Source organism: Lycorma delicatula, chromosome 4 (genome assembly GCF_047948215.1).
Source record: "Lycorma delicatula isolate Av1 chromosome 4, ASM4794821v1, whole genome shotgun sequence".
NCBI classification, from domain to species: domain Eukaryota; kingdom Metazoa; phylum Arthropoda; class Insecta; order Hemiptera; family Fulgoridae; genus Lycorma; species Lycorma delicatula.
The window spans coordinates 66,111,014-66,136,113 of record NC_134458.1 but is presented as its reverse complement, the minus strand read 5'-3'; the positions used below and the strand labels follow the sequence as shown (position 1 = coordinate 66,136,113).

The 25,100-nt window shown below is 31.0% G+C and overlaps 1 protein-coding gene across 2 annotated transcripts in view; it reads right to left on the bottom strand.

Annotated features, from left to right (window-relative positions):
* LOC142323491 (fatty acid synthase-like) overlaps nt 1-25,100 on the bottom strand; it is a 232,107-nt gene that overhangs the window by 70,234 nt on the left and 136,773 nt on the right. For both annotated transcript variants that reach the window (XM_075363214.1, XM_075363215.1), the window contains 4 exons: nt 15,748-15,921; nt 13,398-13,597; nt 9,522-9,749; nt 4,747-4,867 (listed from right to left, as the gene is read on the bottom strand). In XM_075363214.1, coding sequence (XP_075219329.1) covers nt 4,747-4,867; nt 9,522-9,749; nt 13,398-13,597; nt 15,748-15,921 — 723 coding nt within the window. The remainder of the gene's footprint in view (nt 1-4,746; nt 4,868-9,521; nt 9,750-13,397; nt 13,598-15,747; nt 15,922-25,100) is intronic.

Below are 25,100 nucleotides of genomic sequence, written 5' to 3'. Positions count from 1 at the left end.
ACAGTTGCTCTTCGGGGTAGCTCATATGGTATACACCCTGCTGTGCCTAGTTAACTCATTAGTACTATTCTCATAATAATTTAGTGATAATAACTACTAGTACCTACTTACTTAGGTGTAAGTCCTAGGTCTAGAAAGTAGATATTTAAATAAACAGAGGCTATTTCTATAAAAACCTTCTGTAACTACTGAATTAGATACTGCTTTACAATTTTCTATGTTGTCTACTCACACACAGGCCTAATCACCAGAAAGTAGGAGAGATATTAACTTATAACAAGGTTTTGGACATCAAGGTCATGAATATCAATTATTTTGATGGTTCATATAGTTTACTTACTCTACTACTTATAGTGTAAGTAATAGAGTATATTGTTTTTTTTAATTTAACTGATTACCTAAATGTCGACTAGACTTAATGATACAGTTTCTTGCAAGATTAATGGAATGTGCTTTTGCCTAACTTCTTATTGCTTGAGCAGCAGTTAACTCCACCCACTTCAACTTGCAATCCTCCTATTGTTAAGCACTCACGGAATTGGATCACCCAGCACTTTTGAAATTGTCTACATAGAGCGTGTTGGTTTTGCTCACATCCATACAAATGTTTTATTAACAGATCAGACCATCAATCAGGATCAAGCACAGCCATTTCAGAACTAAATTTTGAATTTTATGCACTTCCTGTTGGAATGTGGTTTCCACAGATAAACCTATGTATAAAGCAGTAGTGGAAGCCTTCTCCTTTCACTGCTGTACAAATTTTATTCTGGTTTTTTTCTCTGAATATTCTGAGATTTTGAATAAAAAATTTAATTCTCAAAACTTGGGAAATCTCAATATTATTCAATTAAATTTAAATTACAACAGATCTGAGGCGCTGTTTTGCGAGGTGCAATGGGGGTGTACTTATAATAATATCTCTGCAAACAACTGACTGATTTTCAAAATCCAAACAGGGTATTTGATCAGGTACACTCTCGATCTAGCAGATCACAGTTATTCGGAAATGTTGTTATATCATTGCAATCAATCTTCCAATTTTCAAAATTCAAATGGGGTATTTGCTAGTATAATACAAAATCATGATGCAGCCAAAGCAGAACAAAAATCAAGTAATATAATCAGAAAAATCAAGTGGCCTGCACTTCACCAAGACCAACTTGAGCTTGGCGAGTTCCCACAAACAGTCTTTGCAAAGTTTGATGACAGTACGATTAGAGGTAATGCTGACATCATTAGACAGAGGATCGAGCCCACAATTGTCGAATTTGATGCTTTAGGGAACAAGGCAAAGTGAAACGATATGCTGTTTCACTAATATTGTGCTAGACTGTGTTGGTGCATAAACTACAAGGGAACCTCATAACTGTTTGTTTAACAACAGGCTACTATGCAACTAAAGAGCTATATTTTATGACTTATTTTGGACACAAATTTACATTGTTTGCACACGCATGCACACACACACACACACACACACACACACACCCAACTCAAATAGTAATAGCAGACAAAATTAACAAGCGTAGTTTATGCGCATCTTTGTGTATATGACCTGTGTATTTCTAGGACTAATTCTTGATGACATTAGAGAATAAATCTCACAAAGCCTCTAAAACCTCAAAGTCAACAGATGAATTATAGATCAAATTAAAATCAGCTAGACATGAAATAAAATTTCAGATCACGAAGTTCAGATTTTTTTTTTAATCTGAACTTGATCAGATTAAAAAAACTTGGTCAGCTTTTTAGGTTTTTTTTAATTTAGAATTTTATTTCCTCACTTAAAATTAAAGTATCTAAGGAAGATGCAAATAGCCTGGATGTGGAATGGATAATTAGAATCTGTTAGTGTCACTTAATTGTCGAACAATGGGTGTAAATGAAAACACTGTTTCATTGATATAGAATACAGTAATAATTTGCTTCAGCAAAATCAAACTAATAACCAAAATAAAAATATTTTTAAAAAGATTGTTTCAATAAAACATTTTTTTCTAGGTTATCTCCATAAAGGAGAAAATACCTGTCAAAAGCTTACATGCTACATAAGTTCAAAGATGACTTGAAAAAGGACTAAAAATCTGTCCCTTCTTTATTCAGTTGAAAAGTATCCAAATAAATTTGCTAATTGTATTTTTTTATTACAAAATATTTATTTATTGTACATCAATTAATTCGAAAAATAATTTAAAACAAATAAAGCATAATTCTTTTAAGAATTTGCTCAAATCAGCTGTCAGTTCTAAAACCAGGCTTCGTCTTTCATTCTACATTGTACAACTTATCAGTTTGATCCAGGAGTACTGTATATGTAGATATTTTTTATGTTTTATTACTTTTTATTATTTACTATTCTAAATAACGATCACTGCTATGGTCATTAGCCAATAAACAATGCCAACAGCACGCAGTAGACAGCATCTAGCAGTTGTAACTTTGTTGATCTGTGGAAATTGGTTCACTGAATATGGTTTTGGCCATCAACATTTTATTTTAATTCACACCCTTCAATTATTAGAATGCTACTCCTTAAGATGTTCCAGTTGTTGCAGAACTTTCCAATTGTTAGGTGTGCAGCTTACTGTCTTACCCAACACCTAGAATATATTTATTTATTCCTTCAAACTACTCAGCCAATTTAAAGAATCTTGCTGGGAAAAGTGAGTCTTAAATACTACCAATTTTAGTAATTCTTTTAAGATTTAAAACACTTGCTACAGAAACCAAACATACTCTATCCAGTTTTAGTTGTGCGTGGTTTATGACAGGGAGAAAATATTTCTTGAAAATTCTAGCAATAAACACTTCATAATTTTTAAATTCAGTAATAACCCCCTTACCTGTCACACTCAGCGAATGACTTTCCTCTTTTTCCTCTGTACCCTTACTGGAGTGCATTAGAAATATCCAGATATACTGAATTAACAAATTTGTTTCAGCAATGCAAAATTAAGTTCTTGTAATTGGCAACAGGTAGCTGCTGTATTTTTATTTGATCATCAAAAGTTTTTTTATACATCAAGCACTATCTGATTCTGTTCCAGTTTTTATGAATCAAATTTTTATCTATATAGTTACTTTACTCCATATTATGTCATTATAAGTGGCTTCTTTATGATTTAAATTTTCTTTGTATTTGTTATACAGAATATAATTTTTTTGTTTTTAATGCATGTTGTATATTTTTGGATAAGAACTAATAATAGGCTAATGAAAATAATTACAATTAGTGGAGCAATAAGCACTTTAACAGAGAAGGTGGGAATGTTTATCATTATAGTAGAACTAGATTAAGCTCGTAGCAAGAAGACTGAATTCTCTACAAAATTTATTTTTAACAAAAATTATATATAGTGGCCTTTATTTTTTACTTAGGAGTTTACAGAAGCAAAAATGTGTTTTTCATGCAAAAATCATTGAGCGAAAAACTTCTTTAGGTATAAACATTTTACATTCTAGAACATTAAAAACAAACAGAACTTCTTCCACTTAATTAAATTTAAAACATTAAAACAGCTTTCAATTCATAAAGATTCTATAAAAACCTATACCTATAAAAAAAATAAGAAAAGTACAATAGAAAGTTTCTGATTTACAACAAAACATAACCAGCAAACTTAATTTAAAGTTACTGGAAGAAACAAAAAATGAGACAAAAATAGACATTAATCAAAAAACGTCTATCATCAAGGTTTGCAGTTTGAAACTGTAATCTTTAGAGAATTCATTTTTTTCTAGAATAACTTAATCATAATGAAAACCAGTTCCCAGGCTACATATACATTAAAGTTAATTCCAAATATATTTTTTTTACACATAATAACTGTTAATTCAATAAACATCATAAGATATAAGAACTAAGACATGAAAATAAGAATGTCATCATCAAAGAATATTTACTTTCTCTTGCGTAACTCAACAAAATAACTGTAAAGAAAATCAAATATTTATACAAACAAATATTTTAGTAGATCTCTGTATAAAGTTAAAATTAACTCTATAAAAATAAATAAATAAATTTAACTGTTACAAGGCTACAAGGCAAACATCACCAGGAGCCTATTTCACACATGTAGTTTTGTTAGTAATAATTATAAAAATATACAGCATTTATAATTACAAGTTATCAAGAACAGATGTTTAACAAAATTTCCAAAATTTGTTGCTAACAAGTGTAATTTTGACTTTTATTACTGAAAACTGTTGATAACAAGGACAGCTGACAGTTTTCTCGAACAAAGTATCAAAAGATAATAAACAATTTACAAAAAAATGTACTATCATGAAACAATAATAATTACAAATTTAACTGAACTTGTAAAGGTTTACCTGTCTGATATGAGTACAAACTCGTATCTTTGAGAAATAGGGCTCAGAGCTGCAGTTCAAAACTGAAGTAGAAGTAAAAAAGGACTGGAAAATTCTATGTCATTACAATATTTCTGAATAAACTAAAACAAAAAAAATATCCTCAACAGAATGACAGAAGAGGTTTAAATAAGGAGAGATGATCATACACTAACTGGCAGTCAGTAGTAAGTGTAGTCTTCAGCAAGCCAGCTTCTCAATTAATTTGTTCTGAGTTCAATTTTCCAACAAGGTCGCATTTTTCATCATTTCACCCTTGTCATAAAATAAGTAACTGTATTGGGCGTGGGACTGCTGTATCCAAGTAATTAAAATTATATAAATTCAGAAATACATGTATTTCAAAATATTACATTAAAAAAAATAACTCACCAGCGTATAGGTGTCATCTAAAATCGGATTAGAAAGACGTCCAGTTGTGATCATAACATCTCGGAAATTTAGTGCACAGTAGTATGTATACACTAAGGTGTCGTCATTTTTCAAAGAATGTCTAAAAAACAAAACTAAATCCTTTAAGATAAACTAGATTATGATAGTCTATAACTATGATATCTATGTACACAGTAATTTTACTAAATTAATATTTTTTTTTTTATCAACAGACATCTTTGTTACAAAAAGATTCATAAAATAACATCAATTTTATAATTTACTGTCCAATAAAAAATCCATTTACTTCATTATTACTTTTATTGTGTTAAAATTATGAAATAAGAGAAAATTACCTGTACATCTCTGAAGCCTATTAAAATAGTTTATAATAAACATTAACATATACAACCAAATTGTTCTTTTATTTAATTTTTCACTTAAAATCTCACAAGAGCTACTATTAGAACTCACAGATATTATCATTGCATTGAATATCAGTAATAACAAAATAATTTAAATAACCACCAAATTAGTATTAAACAAACAAAAATGACTAACACTATAATTCCAGGAATATTTTCACATCATTTCATCACCAGTTGGATATCAACTTATTTTACACTGTATGTGCATTGAGCATACTTCACTTGATATCTTTACTTGTCACTATGATATCTGTAGAAATATTTGCTTTAGAACAACCACTACTGTAGTATGTGGTACTGCTATATTGTTATTATTATTAATTTTAGCTCAGATTTCAAATAACATATGTTCATAAAACAGAGCCAATTGTTCATAAGAATATGGCTTTTTTTTTATATAAATTTAATTTTTTTCCTAATTTATTGTTAATTCTAAAATGGTAAAATTGAAGTTTATGTCCATTAGAAAGACATTATCAGCTATGTAACATTATAGTGGTTTTAGAGGGATGAACAAAAACTAAAGGTAATTGAAAATAAGCTCTCTCACATAAAGAAATTAATCCTCATAATGCAGCTAGTTTAAACAGTGTGATCTCTCAAACACAGGAGTTCCACTTTATTACGTTGTTCATAACATTTGTGTTTGACTGTTATCCAATCACAAAAATCATGTGTATGAGACCAAAACCTTGGTAGGGATCAAGAAAGTTTAAGGTTACATAGTTATATATATCTTATCTTTAAACATCAAATGTGTATAAAATGTTGATAATTTTTATACTAGTTTAAACCATAAAAGATTCACTTTAAAAACGCTTTAGAAATTTTATTTAATTACTTCTGAAATTTATAAAATATCTCATTTTTTTCTAATTACAGTCTGTTTTCAGTAAAACTCAAATGTTCAGGAGTCATATCTGAATTCTCATTTTTTATGTGCAATTTATTAGAAAACTGATAAAATAATAATAAAGCAGAATGCTTCAATACAGTAAAATCATAGAAAAATTAAAACTTAAGGATGCATCATATAGTGTGAATCGCTACTTACTCTATACAAATAAAGATCACATTGAAAATCACTCAACCTGTATATTTCTTACTACAAGGAAACCAAATTATTATTTCAGTTATTATAAATTGAGTAAGCTAATCCATTTTTTCTTTTTACCAATAACAAACAGTAATCATAAAGAAATTACAGTTACAGATTGAGGAGGTTTGTTTCTAATACGCATTGTATCTATATGATTACGTATTATAAATAGATCTAACTAATTTTAAAAATAACCCCTGATTAGGTCTGCAAAACCTAAGTTTACAGAGAAAGCTAGATTTCTCTAGAAATCTTTAATGCTAACCATCATTAGGTCTGTAAAATGACCTGTAATTTTATAGAACATTTCAGTAATTATTTTGGTGATTGTGGGGATTTAAAAAACCATGTTATCTCCCATAACAATATAATTCTTTGAAGTAGCAAACAATTTTATAACAGAAATTCAAAAATGTTATTTGTAGGCTGGATAGGTTGTTGAAAAGAAAGAATGGAAAATTTAAGTAATCGACAACACCCGCTACAATAATACAAAATTACATGAGTACCAAATTCAAACTGTAGAAAACAAGAGTTGTTAGGACTACAAAGCAGAAATATTCCATGTTCAGCAGATATGTTAAAAACTGAACTTAATATTGGAAGCAGTGCTGTGAACCTACCTTAAAGATGGAACAGAATTATTATGAGACAGCCAGAGTAGCCGACATGCAAAACAAACGATTTACAATACCTAACAATGATAGCAAAAACCAGTGGCCGTAAAAAATTATTACCTTATTATTAATTATTAATTATTATTATTTATTGTAAAAGCAATGAAGAAGTCCTGGATTTTGTACATTAGGCAGAAATTTCCAAATGGAAGCAAAGGAAAAATTAATGAAGGAATATTTTTTGGTCCTCAAATAAGAGAGTTGGTCAAAGATGACGTATTTAACCAATGTTAAATAATGTACAAAGTGCAGCTTGGGCTTCAATTAAAGCCATTTGCAAAAATTTTTTCAGCAAACAAAAATCCGACAATTACCACGTTATTGTTAATCAACTTCTTACTTCGTACAGAGGTATAGAATATAATATGTCTTTGAAAATACATTTCCTACACTTACATCTGGATTTTTTCCCAGACAACCTCGGAGATATAAGTGATGAACACGATGAATGTTTCCACCAAGACATTTCAGTGATGGAAAGCCGCTATAAAGGGAAATGGAATACTAACATGCTAGCCGATTACTGTTGGACATTAATTCGGGATGTACCTGAGACTATTTATAAAAGAAAAGCATCAACTAAATCATTTTAACACAGGTATGGCCATGCAAAATTATAAATTTTACAGATTTTAACTATATTTTCCCTTAATTTTTTTTGAAGCGTAATTTATTTAAAACTAAGGTAATAGAAAAATTGTATTTACAGATCTGTAATGTACGCCAAAAAACAATTCAAGAAATAGTATCACACATAGAGAAATATTAAAAAAACTTTTTTTTGTTTATCAGTGTAATTTGTTGGAGCAGTGAAAATATTGTCAATTGTTGACCTTACAGGTCTGAAGCTGTTTTGTGTGTCATTCCAAGAACTCTGGAGAATAGTACAAATTCTTGTAAGGACGAGTCGAAAAATTTACTCACAATAGGCAGAAGGGATATAATTCTGCACTTCTTACACTCAAGTGGGTCCCCTTTTTTGAATATTGGTATGAATATTCCAGTTTTCCATCCTTCTGGCAATGATTCAGTATCCCAGGTGGTGGTGAAAAAATTCAGGATCCAAGAGCTTACTGCATCTATGCTCTTCTTTAGCAGTTCTGTTATGATATTACATATGCCAGGTGCTTTGTTATTCTTTAATTTTTGTATAGTTTTTATGTCATTTAAACTAAAATGGCCAAAGTTCACTAAACAACACCTTTTTCATATCAATACATTTTTCAAACTTTCAGTGCAGCTTTTTTTCACAGAATTTAGGAGTGTTTGAAAATGCTACCTCTAGGTTTGTAATTGTGCAGTTTTGTCTGATAAGAACTTCCGAGAGCTAGTTTTTATTTGATTATCTGTTCTGTACTACCGGTGTTTTCCTAATTACTTGATATGCTATTCTCTGGCTATTAGCATTAAGTGTTGCATCAATAATTTTTGATATTTTTTCTCACCACTTGTTCTTGTCGGCTTTGCAGGATTTCTTTACTTTTTTCTTTAGCAGTATATGTTTTCATTTCAATTCTTCAAATTTCTATTGGCCTTGCCTTGTGTTATGCCCATGCAGATGCTCCATCTGAAGTCTGAGGGGTTCTTTTGATTAACAAGATCTAAAGTTCATCTGAAATCCAGGGTTTACTTTTGTATTTTGCATATCCAAGGTGTTTTCTGGCTGCTTTAAGTATGCTGTACTTCAGCTGCATCCATTGTTCATTTGGCTGATTTAAGGAATGACAATATAATATTTTTGTTCAAATTCTTTATATTTGTTTGAATTTTTGTCCTCATATAGGTAAGAATCATAACCAAAATAATATAAAACAAGAGGCTTTAGTGTATTTTTTATGTTTTTATTGAATGTTACAAAGTTATAATAACTCAAAATCAGAAATCTTCTTTACTTAGCTACACTACAGCGAACTGTATTTATAGAAACTAAACCACTATAAATAAATTGTATGAATCCACCCCTAGAGGTTAAATTAAAATCAGACAGCACCATCATTCATTTATATTTCTTATCACTGGAAAAGGTAATTTATACTCCCCAAATATTAAAAATTCAATACAGTCGATCTTACTTACACAAACCAGCAAAACAAATTTCATAAAGGTAGGTAAACTGGTCTTGACATATAAAGCCAAATGAGACCAATACAGGAATGTATTAAAAAATGTTGTAACCAGATTTTAGTATTTTTGGGCACAAAGAGCCTTGAAATATTAAGAAATGTAAAACTCTGAGACTTTTTTGTCCTATAGCATTAATTTTCCAATGTAAAGTACAAACACTAAAGAAGGTAAAAACAAAATGGAGTAGACAGAAATGGAGTAAAGAAATGCTCAGTACTCAGATCTAAGTATTGAATATTTATTGGGCTTCTTCATTAAATCCTCTACTCTCAAAATAGAAAATTTAATGTAGATAGCATAACATAAATTAGCAGGGGATAGAAAAAGAAAAGGATGTACAAAATTTAATTATAACTAATACATTAACCATCTTCTTTTGCATTACACTATAAACTTACAATATTTCATACATAAAGTAGATTTACAATAAAATACAAATGACATTACCTGACCGGTGACTGCAACCAAGTGAGGGTAGAAAGATCTCCAGGATTAAGAATATTAACACATCCATATTCACTATGGATCTCTTTATCAGTGATAGGTAAATGTCTATAGCTACCCCACTCACCATTTTGTAACACATTCATAGCCAAATCTTTTCTCAACTGGTTCCAGTAAAATGGGTCATTGAGACAGAATTCTGGAGCACTGACATCCTGAATCAGTACACCCCTAAAAAAAATGCCAGAGCAATAATAAATAAATAAAAAGTAGTCACAACTTTTATTTTTAATTCATTGTTGAATAAAAATGAAGGATTAATTTTAATTCGTTTTTAGATGTTTCTATATTTATTATTAACAATTTTTTTTGTTCATTTTAAGTTACCTTATTTTAAATTTACTTTTAATATGACATATTTCTGTAGTGAAGATTCATGCTGTCTCTATCTTTCTTGGGATACATTTTTAACTTATGCATGCTTTAGTATAGAAGTACAGGGATTTTCTGGCTTATGGAAGTAGGTGGTTTACATAGTTTAGACTGTTAAGTTAACTTTCTTCTTATACTGTTTAAAACAATGCTGTATAGTTTTTAGTCACATAGTTTTATTTATATCTTATAAATACAGGTGGAAACCCACCGGGTTGATCTAGTGGTGAATGCGTCTTCCCAAATCAGCTGATTTGGGAAGTCCTAGTAAAGACAGTTATTTTATACGGATTTGAATACTAGATCGTGGATACCGGTGTTCTTTGGTGGTTCGGTTTCAATTAACCACACATCTCAGAAATGGTCGAACTGAGATTGTACAAGACTGCACTTCATTTACACACATACATACCATCCTCATTCATCCTCTGAAGTAATACCTGAATGGTAATGCCTGGAGGCTAAACAGAAAAAGAAAGAAAAAAAAGAAATACAGATGAAATACTTTTTTGGACTGTTTTGTGAAGTGCTATTTATTAACTTTAGTAGTTATTAATATTTTATTGTTAACTCTTTTTTTTTATTTAATTTTATACATATATCAGTAGTTAAGTAGTTTTACAGTATCAGTATGGTTTTAATTTTTTTTTAAATTAAGCTATTTGTATTTACTGATGATAATTGTTTAAAAACTGAAATGCACATCTACACACACAGGAAGAGATTTTTGGTTTTTCATTAACAACTAGTGTTTGAATGTATAAAAATTTTAAAATTTGATTAAATATTATTCTACATGAATCATAATTTATGTAACTTAAAAAATTCTGTTAGCCCATTTTTCTATTTTGAAAACTTGTTCTAACCTTCCAAAGTAGTCTGAGATACGATATTATATGTAGATATAATAATGTTTTAATAATGAAGTCAAGTTCAGAGTGATTAAGATGGTTCAGAGAGAAACAATATAGTTTGATGAGTTTTAAAAACAATTTTTAAATAGGATTGACTGTAATGGTCACTAGTTATTAATATGTATCAACAACATTCAGTGAAAACAACACCTGATAATTTTAACAGCTGTGATCTACAGAATCTGGTTATTATATATGGCTTAACTCTTGGCATTTTACATCACTTCACAACCTTCAATTTCCAGGATGTTACTCTCAGAGACGTACCAGGTGTTACTGAACCATCAGTTTGCAAGGAATGTAATTTACGATTTTACTTAAAAGTCTGATCTCGTAAATTAAAATAATTTATTATTTCAATTTAACATGATATCCAAAAATTACAAACCACAAGTAAATTAAATATTAAATAATTATTAATGGAAATACTATCCACATGATCAGTAGTAGCAGAACTAGAGAAGTTCAAAATACACAGTTGAGTTTTAACCGTATTTAAAGTCACATATGACTCATCTGACAAAATTTTTGAGCTATTAGTGAATAATTTTTTAATCCATTAAATGATTACCTTTAGATGTAGACACATTGATATCTTTTGTGAAGAGGATAGCGATTAACAAACTTTTACTTTGAGAACATTACTTATAAATTCTAAGAAAAGCAAGGGACTAGAGAGACAGTTTTCTGGAGCATATTGCTTTTGAGAATTTTAGATGAAGACTTTAATTTTTATGGGTTCTCTTATCAAAAGATGAAATTTCATCTTCGACTGTCTGTTTGCAGTCAATAAGAGCACTCACATCCAGTAAGGTATGACATTAAGCAGCCGGTAGCCACTTTTCTAATTCCATAACTAATTTTTTTTTTAATTAAAAAGAGAAAACAGTAAATGAGAAAAGTGCTGAACTAAATCAAATGCTTTATTGAGATCACAAAAAATTTGATTCTACCATTTAAAGTAGCCAGTACAGAAAAATGGCTACCGGTTAAAGTAGCCAACAGGAAAGTGTTTTTGACAGAAAGTGAGTAGCGGATCAACTGAGGCATTACAATATTTATCCTGAACTATATCATACACTGGCTTAGCCAATCAGGAGCCTTCCTCCATGGCAGTACAGCAGCTGTAAAAGAGCATGCTAGCATGGCAATGTCAACAGAAATCTAAAAGGTATTTCAATAAGAAAAAGAAGAAGATAACAAATGAAGAGGAAATCAGTCACTTCATCGCTCTTGGCTACTCTGATCAGACTTTTTACTCAGGCTGCTTAAATGGCGAGTCAGAACATTCCTTTTCAGAGCCAGTTAAATAGTGACCAGTCAGGCTTCCCACTCCAGTCACCTGATGAGAAATAAAATTGATTCTATTAAGAACTACGCCAAGGTTTGGACTTGCAGCCATCACTTTTTTTGATTCTAAGAGCTCAAAAACCAAGTGGCTCTTTACAAAGCCAATCTACACAGGTATACTATGTTGACCTATCAGAAAAATTTCTACTGATTGTCCCAACAGCCAATTTACTCAACAGCCCTCTACTAAAACCGGTACTCAAGGTCATTTTATTGTGATTATTTAGCGACATTGTTGAAAAAAAACAAATAGATATATAGAAGTACTAACAGAAGAACACTGAACACAATAAAACAATAAAGAATGCATCTTTATAAATCCAATAATGTTATACTTTTCTTTTTTTAATTTATAAGTTTTTTAAAAAATCCTTTTTTTCTTTTGCATTTTTCTTCCTTCTTTATAACAAGCTGGAAAATTCACCACAATATTTACTTCATCAGTTCAGCTTTTTCTGGCTATTGTATTTTCAAGTACATTTTGTGACAATACAATCTATTTCTTGATGACTGTTTTTTTATCTTCTTCCATATACATTACACCATTTCCCAGTCAAAATTCACTTTCTTCGATAAATAAATCTATTTTGAACAAAAGCGATGATTTCTTTTTTCATTTAAAATTTTGTATACTAGTATAATAAAATTGTTGTTTCCGGTAAACATGCATATATGTATAAATGAGGACATCAATTTGCTTAATGCTGTACTAGTTTAAACTAGTCTTAGTGATGTTATCGTATTATATACTAATATTGTATATGTACTATAATTTATGATAAAAATCATTGAAATCTAAGAATGAAGTCTCAAAGAATACTTTTAACAGGTCGATTTAATGCAAAATGACAGTAGATGGTGAATCATGAAAGATAACAAATTAGAAACTATATAAAATATCAAACATTAATCTATATATATTTACAAAGAAAAATAAGCTCAACAGGAGGAAACACACAAAAGATAGGCACAGTAATTATATAGAATAATGGATTAAACAATTCTAGGCAACAATTGTGTGCAAAACCGGGTGTAGACAAGTATTTTCTGTCATAAAATATGGATATATACACATAATATAGAATTATCTGAACTAAAAAAAAAATAATATCTATTTACAAAAAAAAATTCACTATAAAAAATAAACGTATAACAACTTACTAGCAATGAAAAGTGCTAATACCTGGCTATATCCCAATCTGGTTCTTTTCTTAAACAATTCATAAATCCAATCAATCCACTCTCAGGATTATTTTCAGATACAATCAATACTTTTTTTTTTTTAATTTTGTTATTTTTCATAGTGATTTTTAATTCTTGCAACCAGTTTAAATTGTCATTACTGAATTTTACGACTACTGGGGCTATTTCTTCTTTTGAAAGCTGTAAAAAAAATGTACAAAAATATCTCATCAGTCATCCAGACAACAAAAGAGAAAACCAAAAATAAATTCTCAAAACTATTCTGAAATTATTGCTAGATAATCTGATACCTTAGTCTTGGTTTAAATCAGCAATTCTGTGGTTATAAGAAAATAAGACAGTGTAAACAATTATTTCAATCAAATAAATGTATCAGAAAACATCTTAGAAAGTGTGGATACAATAAATAATGCTTACACTGAAAAACATTTACAAGCCTTAAAAAGTAGTTATGTAATGCTCGATTAGTTTGGCCACATATTTACTTTCTTTGCCTGCTCTAACAAATAAAAAACAAAAAATCCTTTATAGAATTCCTAAGTAGTAATCACATTGACCTAAGCCTTTTTTCCCCACATTCCTGGAACTGCTCTACAGAGCATTGCATCGGAAAGAGGAGAGTAACACCCTCAGGTGACAATATGCAGAGTTCTCACAACCTCACTGTGCCAGGATAACCCCCACATGCTCGGACGGGCTCTCTAGGTGCTCAGTTGCGGGCCTATCTGGCCCGGCACCCTCCAGCATCTTATTCTCTGACAGGACTCTTCACAGGCATGCAACTTGTCTCATACCTTCTTGATGAAGTTTTCTACTGCCCTCCTTTCATTGGCTCCCTTTAACATGATACCCTGCATATCCTGGGACAGAACATGTCTTCCAGGCCCAAAGCGTTCAGCATCTCCTCATGCTCACCTCCAAACCATGGGCAGCAAAAATGGACGTGATATGGAGACTCCTCGTCACAATCAGGGCATAGATCCATATAATCTAGGCCAAATCTGTGAAGGTATGATCTGTATTGATCTAATCAATCATATTGACCTAAGCCTGCCTACAACTACCCACTATTCAAACCAGATACAATTCAAGGTATTCTTCTTATATTTTACCAGTACAAATAAACCAAGAGACAGATGGAAAAGTGAGTGACTTTTTTATAGTAAAATGTGTACTACCTTACTATACCAAATGAAAATTTTATTTCACATAATCTTTCAATAATTCATAGAATAACAGAATAATTAACTTTAATTTTGAAAACTGCATAAATTAGGTGCCATCAAGATAATAAACGAGTACCAAATTACCTTTCTCACATGCCACAGAACACAGATTACTGTTGACAACGCATATAGAGGAAAATAATTAGGATAACCAGAGGAAAATGAGCCTCTTTTTCAAAAATTACGCAGCGACAAATGCTGTAGTGCTACTTACATCTGCAGTCACCAGTAGTATGCAATGAATGAATTTAAATGGTCGACCGTGATTATTCATGTACAGTGTGATAAATCTCAATTAGATGATAATGGTAAGACCAGTTTTATACATTTGACTTTTCCCATACCATCAAACTAGATTTTATTGAAGTTAAACCAGTAATTTGGACCAAATTAATGTTTTTATCACACCTAACCAACACACCTTCTTCCCCTCCCTGCTTGATCAAATAATCAGTATATAGTTTTCATTCTTTCATTCAATGTATAATAGAGATTTTATATTTATCATGCTGGAACCATTTTTCCAGGTTTTGTGTTATAGTTCTCAAAATCTTTATTTAACAAAAGCAATAAAAAATGTTTGTACTAGAGAAGAGCAGGAAGCATATACCAATTCAGTTGACATCATCATCAGCTGACTGTAATCACTTTTTACAAGCTTATATGTTTAATACACCTTTGCGCAAGCACATGTGCATGTGCATGCACACACACACACACACACACACACACACACACACACACACACACACACACACACACACACAGAGAGAGAGAGAGAGAGAGAGAGAGAGAGAGAGAGAGAGAGAGAGAGAGAGAGAGAGAGAGAGAGAGAGAGAGAGAGAGAGAGAGAGAGAGAGAGAGAGAATCGCTAAAACAATGGATATTATGTTTATATCACTTTTTAAATATATTTTTAAAATGTATATATTTTTGTTAATAAGGTAGTATTCTTCACATGTAGATAGATTAATTAACACATTAAATTAACTTACAACAAAAAACATTGACATTACTTATAAAAACAGTGATCCTTAACTATAACTTTGTAAGCTTTATTAGTTAATAACATCTTTCCTAAAAGAAAAATACTAAACTTTTCACCTTTTTAAGTAAAGTTATTCTTTCTCCCGCACAATAAGCTTGAAAGACCAATGTTAGTTTCACAGAATCAAATCTCTTTACATCAAATTTACTTTTGCTGTTGTTCTCTTTGTTTCCCTCTCTGCACATTATAAATCCCCCTTCTGAAATAAATGAGGCTGCATTCACTACATTCTGTAACAAAAATGTGGGAGAATACTAAAAAGGTATTACTAATAAAATAAACAACCAATTTTAAATACAGAAGAACTATATATAAACATGTAAACTGAGTGAGATAACTTAAAGTATTATTAAAATAGAGTTTAAATATCTCCAAAATGAAATGTCTAAACATTTCTTTTTCACAAGCTTCTACCTAGAATAAAATAATAATAATAGCACTCTTAACTTATATTAGAAAGATTAATGGGTGTGATGTAAACAACTATATGATTAAATATATCTCATCACTGATGACAGGTTACTAAAAACATGCTATGTTCAATGTAATTTGTTAAATATTTGATCAACTTATATGTGAAGACCATAATTGACCGATGTTTTTACTCCATTGTTTTCCCTCCCAAATCATAGTGAATTAGGAATTTCTAAGTTAAGGATTAGATTTAAGTTTAATTTTTGATTCATTACATACTCAGTACAGAGTCATATCAAGGTTTGTATCATATCAAGATTGTACTGTAAAACAAATTATCCACAGAAAACAGTTACAAAGTTATATTAAATATAAATATATTTGTATTTCTGTCGTCTATAAAAAAAAGTTTACACTGACTTAACAGACTCATTTTACTTATAACGTTTCAACCATTTTTACTTTAATAATAACATAAAGATGAATACAATAGCAAACAAAAGATTTTATGAAAAAGAAATCTACATTGCCAATTTTGTGTAGTTTGTAAAAATATTGTTTTATATAGCTGAATTTCATGAGCAATAACATAACTTTTTTTTTTAGCTATTGATCCCATTTTTTCTGCATTTGTGTTCAGGTAAGATTCTATGACATTTTTCTAGATAAAATTTAACTCGAATAAGGATTACGTCCTGGATAAGATGAAAAATTTAATTCCATAAAAAATTACGGTAAAAAATTAAAACTACAATAGTGTTATACTTCATGAACAAGACATTTTCTTCACAAGAGATTTAAAGGAATTTCTTTAATTATTTCCAAAAGTAAAAAGTGGGTATTTATGATACCTATATATATATATATATATATTAGTACTGGTGAAAATAATGAAACAAGCTTTTCATTATTGGAAACACTTTGTTTTCGAGCTACAGCTAGCAAAAAATATCGCCCAGATTTCAACTCTTCCAATAAAATAAATCCTATTGTAATTTTTGGGACCAGAATTAAAGAGTAAAGTTGGTGGTTTCTTCTGTAATTTGAGCTGGGAAATAGGATAAAACAGGTCCCAGAACTGTAACTCAGATAGTTTTAAGATATTCAACATAAAAAACAAAGTTTGGTATAAAAAAACAATTTTTTTTTAGGTTTGTAGTACAACAGCTTTGTTAAATGACTAATAAATGCAGAAGATTTAGTAACTGTAGAGATTTTAATTCTGAGAAAACTAATGAAAATACAGCCAATTATTAAATAAAAATTTTTAAAAAACAGATTTTTATTGAAGTAAAACAGATGAAAAATAGAAAGAAAATCATGTTACTCTTTCTGTACCTAATAAACATTCTTTTTAAAGTATTCTTTTTTAAACATTCTTCAGTGTATCAGTATCTACAAACAAAAAGGTTATTTCCAACATGTTCATTTTCTGTTGAATGCCAAGTAAATCATTGTGTTAATGATGAACATCTTGTCATTCAGCATATTCATCGTAGCCCAGCACTTGCACAAGATGAATTTCATGTTGCAGTTATTTGTCAAAAAACAAAGTGGGGCACATCCTACGTAAAGAAAACCTTTATCCTATCTGCAGAAGGTTCAAAATTTGTGGCCAACAGATTATCCCCAGCGGTTTAACTTCTGTCATTGGCTTCTAGACAATACTGATAGGGTAAATTCAATTCTATTTACTGATGAAGCCACTTTAACAAGAAATGGAGTCTTCAATTCTAAAAATAGTCATTTATGGAGAGAAGACAATCCACATATGGTACTGTGGAAACTAGTCTCCAACATAGATTTCACATTGTTTCATGTGCCATTATTTATGACAAAATTCTGGGATTATTTGCTTTCAATGAAAATCTTACGGGAGATGCGTACATTCATTTCTTGAAAAATGATTTGCCGACTTTTTTGGAGGATGCACCTTTTTAAACTATATTGCAAGTGATTTTCCAGCATGTTGATACAACGCCGCATTTTTCTTTAGCAGCTAGAAATCACTTGAATGCTAATTTCTTAAACTGGATTGGAGGCAGTGGACCAATCAATTGGACACCATGATCACCTGACTTAATGCCACTGGATTACTTTATTTGGCGCCATACAAAAACAACAGTATACCAACAAAAAGTTAATACTAAAGAAAAGTTAATTATTACAATATGAAAAGCTATTGAATTTATGTGAAACGATCCTGAGATGATATGGAAATCCATCAGAAATATTTTACATTGGGCAGAGTGCTGTGTACATTGTGAAGGCGGGAATTTCGAACAGTTACCGTAACTGAGGTTTGTTATTCTTTTACCATTTATCATTTCATGTATTTTATTTTTTTGTTTTGCTATATTAAGAATAATGTTTATGAGGTACAGAAAGAATAATACAATTTTCTGTCTATTTTTCATCTGTTTTGCTTCAATAAAAAACCGACTTTTAAAAGTTTTTATTTACTTTTTACTGGCTGTATTTACATTAATTTTCTCAGAATTAAATTCTCTACATGTTTTCTTACTAAATCTTCCACATTTATTAGTCATTTACAAAGCTATTGTGTCCTTCAAACCTAAAAAAAAACTTGTTTTTTGACATCGAGTTTTGTGCTTTATGTCAGATATCTTAAAAACTACTGGAGTTATAGTTCTGGGACCTGTTTTATCCTATTTATGAGCTCAAATTGCAGAAGAAACCACTAACTTTAATCCTTAATTTGGGTCCTAACATTTACAATAGGGTTCTTTTTATTACAAGAGATGAAATCCAGGCAATATTTTTCATTAGCCATAACTCAAAAATAAAGCGTTTCCAGACCTATGTTTATGTGAACTATTTCATTATTTTCACCAGTAATTTTTCATGTCCTGAAAGTTTCTCAGTTTCTTTGTGGGACACTATATGTATGTACGTATAGTATGCATACTTACATATACAATACACATATGTATATATAGAATACACACATGCTTTTGGTATTAGTTTTTTTATGTTATTTCTTACTGTGTTTAGTGGTTAAGATGTTGTTTTTTAATATATTTTTTTTTTGTCTTCAGTCATTTGACTGGTTTGATGCAGCTCTCCATGATTACCTATCTAGTGCTAGTCATTTCATTTCAGTATACCCTCTACATCCTACATCCCTAACAATTTGTTTTACATATTCCAAACGTGGCCTGCCTACACAATTTTTCCCTTCTACCTGTCCTTCCAATATTAAAGGGACTATTCCAGGATGCCTTAGTATGTGGCCTATAAGTCTGTCTCTTCTTTTAACTATATCTTTCCAAATGCTTCTTTCTTCATCTATTTGCCGCAATACCTCTTCATTTGTCACTTTATCCACCCATCTGATTTTTAACATTCTCCTATAGCACCACATTTCAAATGCTTCTAGTCTTTTCTTCTCAGATACTCCGATCGTCTAAGTTTCACTTCCATATAAAGCGACACTCCAAACATACACTTTCAAAAATCTTTTCCTGACATTTAAATTAATTTTTGATGTAGTAAACAAATTATATTTCTTACTGAAGGCTCGTTTAGCTTATGCTATTCGGCATTTTATATCGCTCCTGCTTCGTCCATCTTTAGTAATTCTACTTCCCAAATAACAAAATTCTTCTACCTCCATAATCTTTTCTCCTCCTATTTTCACATTCAGTGGTCCATCTTTGTTATTTCTACTACATTTCATTACTTTTGTTTTGTTCTTGTTTATTTTCATGCGATAGTTCTTGTGTAGGACTTCATCTATGCCGTTCATTGTTTCTTCTAAATCCTTTTTACTCTCGGCTAGAATTACTATATCGTATATGCAAATCGTAGCATCTTTATCTTTTCACCTTGTAAGATTACTCCGAATCTAAATTGTTCTTTAACATCATTAACTGCTAGTTCCATGTAAAGATTAAAAAGTAACGGGGATACGGAACATCCTTGTCGGACTCTCTTTCTTATTACGGCTTCTTTCTTATGTTCTTCAATTATTACTGTTGCTGTTTGGTTCCTGTAAATGTTAGCAATTGTTTTTCTATCTCTGTATTTGAACCTTAATTTATTTAAAATGCTGAACATTTTATTCCAGTCTACATTATCGAATGCCTTTTAGGTCTATGAATGCCAAGTATATTGGTTTGTTTTTCTTTAATCTTCCTTCTACTGTTAATCTGAGACCTAAAATTGTTTCCCTTGTCCCTATACTTTTGCTGAAACCAAATTGGTCTTCTCCTAACACTTCCTCCACTCTCCTCTCAATTCTTCTGTATAGAATTCTAGTTAAGATTTTTGATGCATGACTAGTTAAACTAATTGTTCTGTATTCTTCACATTTATCTGCCCCTGCTTTCTTTGGTATCATTACTATAACACGTTTTTTGAAGTCTGACGGAAATTCCCCTTTTTCATAAATATTACACAACAGTTTGTATAATCTATCAATCGCTTCCTCACCTGCACTGCGCAGTAATTCTACAGGTATTCCGTCTATTCCAGGAGCTTTCTGCCATTTAAATCTTTTAATGCTCTCTTAAATTCAGATCTCAGCATTGTTTCTCCCATTTCATCCTCCTCAACTTCCTCTTCTTCCTCTATAACACCATTTTCTAATTCATTTCCTCCGTATAACTCTTCAATATATTCCACCCATCTATCGACTTTACCTTTCGTATTATATATTGGTGTACCATCTTTGTTTAACACATTATTAGATTTTAATTTATGTACCCCAAAATTTTCCTTAACTTTCCGATATGCTCCGTCTATTTTACCAATGTTCATTTCTCTTTCCACTTCTGAACACTTTTCTTTAATCCACTCTTCTTTTGCCAGTTTGCACTTCCTGTTTACAGCATTTCTTAATTGCCGATAGATCCTTTTACTTTCTTCATCACTAGCATTCTTATATTTTCTACGTTCATCCATCAGCTGCAATATATCGTCTGAGACCCAAGGTTTTCTACCAGTTCTCTTTATTCCGCCTAAGTTTGCTTCTGCTGATTTAAGAATTGCCTTTTTAACATTCTCCCATTCTTCTTCTACATTTTCTACCTTATCTTTTTTACTCAGACCTCTTGCGATGTCCTCCTCAAAAATCTTCTTTACCTCCTCTTCTTCAAGCCTCTTTAAATTCCACCGATTCATCTGACACCTTTTCTTCAGGTTTTTAAACCCCAATCTACATTTCATTATCACCAAATTATGGTCGCTATCAATGTCTGCTCCAGGGTAAGTTTAGCAGTCAACGAGTTGATTTCTAAATCTTTGCTTAACCATGATATAATCTATCTGATACCTTGCAGTATCGCCTGGCTTTTTCCAAGTGTATATTCTTCTATTATGATTTTTAAATTGGGTGTTGGCAATTACTAAATTATACTTCGTGCAAAACTCTATAAGTCGGTCCCCTCTTTCATTCCTTTTGCCCAGCCCGTATTCACCCACTATATTTCCTTCCTTGCCTTTTCCAATGCTTGCATTCCAATCTCCAACTATTATTAAATTTTCATCTCCTTTTAAATGTTTAATTGCTTCATCAATCTCTTCGTATACACACTCTACCTCATCATCATCATGGGCGCTTGTAGGCATATAGACGTTAACAATTGTTGAATGTTTAGGTTTTGATTTTATCCTTATTACAATGATTCTATCGCTATGCATCTTGAAATACTCCACTCTCCTCCCTATCTTCTTGTTCATCACGAAACCTACTCCTGCCTGCCCATTATTTGACGCTGAATTAATTACTCTAAAGTCACCTGACCAAAAGTCGCCTTCCTCTTTCCACCAAGCCTCACTAATTCCTACTATATCCACATTCATCCCATCCATTTCCCTTTTAAATTTTCTAGCCTACCAACCTTTTTTAAGCTTCTAACATTCCAACTCCATTCCACTCCGACTCGCAGAATGTTATTTTTCAATCTTCTGGTGACCCCTTCCTTAGTAGTCCCCACCCGGAGATCCGAACGGGGGACTATTTTACCTCCGGAATATTTTACCAAGGAAGGCGCCTCCCATTATTGCTATGTGAAAATGCAGAGCCACATTTTCGTGGAAAAAAAAAACAGCTGTAGTTTTCCATTGCTTTCAGCTGCGCAGTACTCAGAGGACTGAGTGATGTTGATATGGCCGTTTAAGTCATTGTGACTCACGCCCCTAACAACTACTGAAAGAGCTGCTGCCCTCTTTCAGGAATCATTCCTTAGTCTGGCTCTCAAAAGATACCTCTCCGATATGGTTGCACCTTCGGTCCAGCTACTCTGTATCCCTGAGCACTCAAGCCCCCTCACCAACGGCAAGGTCTCATGATTCATAGAGGAGGTTTTAATATATACATATATATAAATATATATATGTGTGTGTGTGTGTGTGTACTTATATATAAGGACAGAACACAAAATCCCCTCCTTAACAAAAAGACTAGTTTTAAATAAAACTAAGTACATAAAACAGCCTTAAAATACAGAGTAAAAAAGTCATACACATGAGAAGAGTAACAAATGTTAGGGGGAGGTAGATAACAAGCATTTCTTGCCCACTGCTGATCTGTGAGCACTTTACAGTAGATAAGTTATACACATTGTTTTTATTACAGTTATTTTATTCTTGAAACAAGTTTTAATCATGAGATACACATTAACAACAGTATGAATTTTTAATGTAATATTTTAACTGAAGATGGATAGACAAATAGTGAACATTGAAACCAGTAACAGAATAAAAACATGATTATACATAACAAAAACCGAAATAATTTCACAAGACAACAAAAAATAATATAATAATTTGGAACTGAGATAAAAGTAAGTGAATTAGAATGCATTTATGCTTATATCTTTTAAAAATTAGTTTTTCTTTACCATCCTCAGATTTTTAGTTATGAACCTTTATAAAATATTGAGAAACTTCTTAAATAATAGAACAAAAATAATGATAATTACAATTAAAATTCCTGCCTTTATATTACAGATATTTACATTTATCTTAATTTCTTTTTTCTTATTCTCCTTTTGTGTTCAGTGAAGTCTTCTCTTTTTATCATTGAGCAGTAGTCACTCATCATCCCATCTCTCTTGACAATGTGTTCCATCTGCAATATACCTTGATGGAACCTTCTCCTTGTTCATTGCTGATGTCACCCAAGTTTAAAGGGAAAACGTCCAATGAGAATGTAAAAAATGAAATTTCAATAACATTCTGCAGCCTAAATTTTTGTAGTTCATTAAGAATTCATTTATAAACTGATCATGGTTTTCAGCTTTTTTGTTTCCAAGAAAATCAGTAATGAAATCTTTGAATAATTTCCATGCTACTAGTTCTTTAGGATTCAGTTTGCTGTCAAATATATTTTCACGAATTAATTTTCTTATTTGTGGCCCAGTTAAAATCCCCTTTTCTTAATTTGGCTTCACTTAATTGTGAAAAAACCTCAGCTGAATATTTAAAACCATCTCCATCTTTATCTAATGCTTTTACAGAATTCAGGCCTAGTTTTATGTGCAAAGGTGGTAAAATAATATGATCTGCTTTGACAAGGGGAATATTGACAATTTTCTTTCCTGGGGTAAACTGATTTTTTTGGCCAGTCTTTAACTGTGTAGTGTTTATCTGTAGCCCAACTATCCCACAAATACAAGAAACACATATATTTTGTAAAGCCACTCTAGAGATCAAGAAGAAGCCCTATCACTTTTAGGTCAGCAATGATTGGCCACGAGTGTTCATCATATTTAATAATTTTTAAAATTTTTGATATACTTTCATATGTTTATTTCATTCCTACAGCACGTGCTACTGATATAGAAGAAAACTTATTTGACTTATGCAACAACACTGCTTTTAAACTTCTTTTTGATGAGTCTATAAATAAACGCCAATCATGAATAACATATTCAATGCCCAATTCAGACATTAGCCCCCTAACATCATTGCAGGAACAAATTAAACCACCTCTTCTAAAGTATTTCAGTAAATTATCATTTTGATTTCTATATACTGAAATTTTAGTATCCTTGTTTAATAAATTCCATTCTTTAAGACGTGAACCTAGGAGTTCTGCATGTTGTTTCGACAAATACAAGTCACGAATTAGGTCACTCAGTTCTGCTTGTGAGATGAGGTGAGGTTCAGTATTTCATTCTTTTGGAATGTAATAAATATCGACTGAAGATGAGGATTCATTGGTTGAGCCTTCTGGGGAATCAGAAATTTCTTTACAAAAAGTTGGAGCAATTGGAATCTGTAAATCAGTACCATGAAGTCTTGGTCTCATAGCTGAACGAACATTTAGAATGCAATACTGCTTTTATTATTTTAATTGTAACCAGTAACATTTATTTGTTAAGCAAAAATAGCAGTCGTCAAAATGGTTAGTAGGCTCTTGTCAAATCATAGGTACACCAAAAGGCAAATGCTCTTTTTTCCTTTTAGCCACTGGGTTATTTTAATGTAGCACTTGATACATGCAACATGTGTAGCCCAGGATTTATCTTGGTCTCCCAAGGGACAGTCAAAATAATATTTGTAAGCAGTTTTCAGCAGATTCGATACTGGCTTTCGTTGACTTTTCATGGTGAATTCAACGCAAATGTAACAAAAAATATTTGGAGTATTTTTACAAGCCCAATTTTTATTCACTCTAAAATTTAAAATGTTTTAATGAATGAAGGTAAATTGAGATATTACACAAATACTTACTTAATTATGAAAATAATTAAGTTTTAATTTATAAATACTTAATTACTTAGAATACTTCATAATACTGTTTCACCAAGTAATAAAACAGTGTGAAACACACACACACACACACACACACATGCACGCACAATTTAACAAATCTTGGTGTTCAATAAAATAATACCAAAAGTTGTTCTGTCATAAAAATCTTTCACTAAATTTATGGCATCACTTATGAAACAATCTTTATAATACATGTAAGATAAAACCACTACCACAACTAAACAACAGCAAGTCATACCAAGAGCTGAAC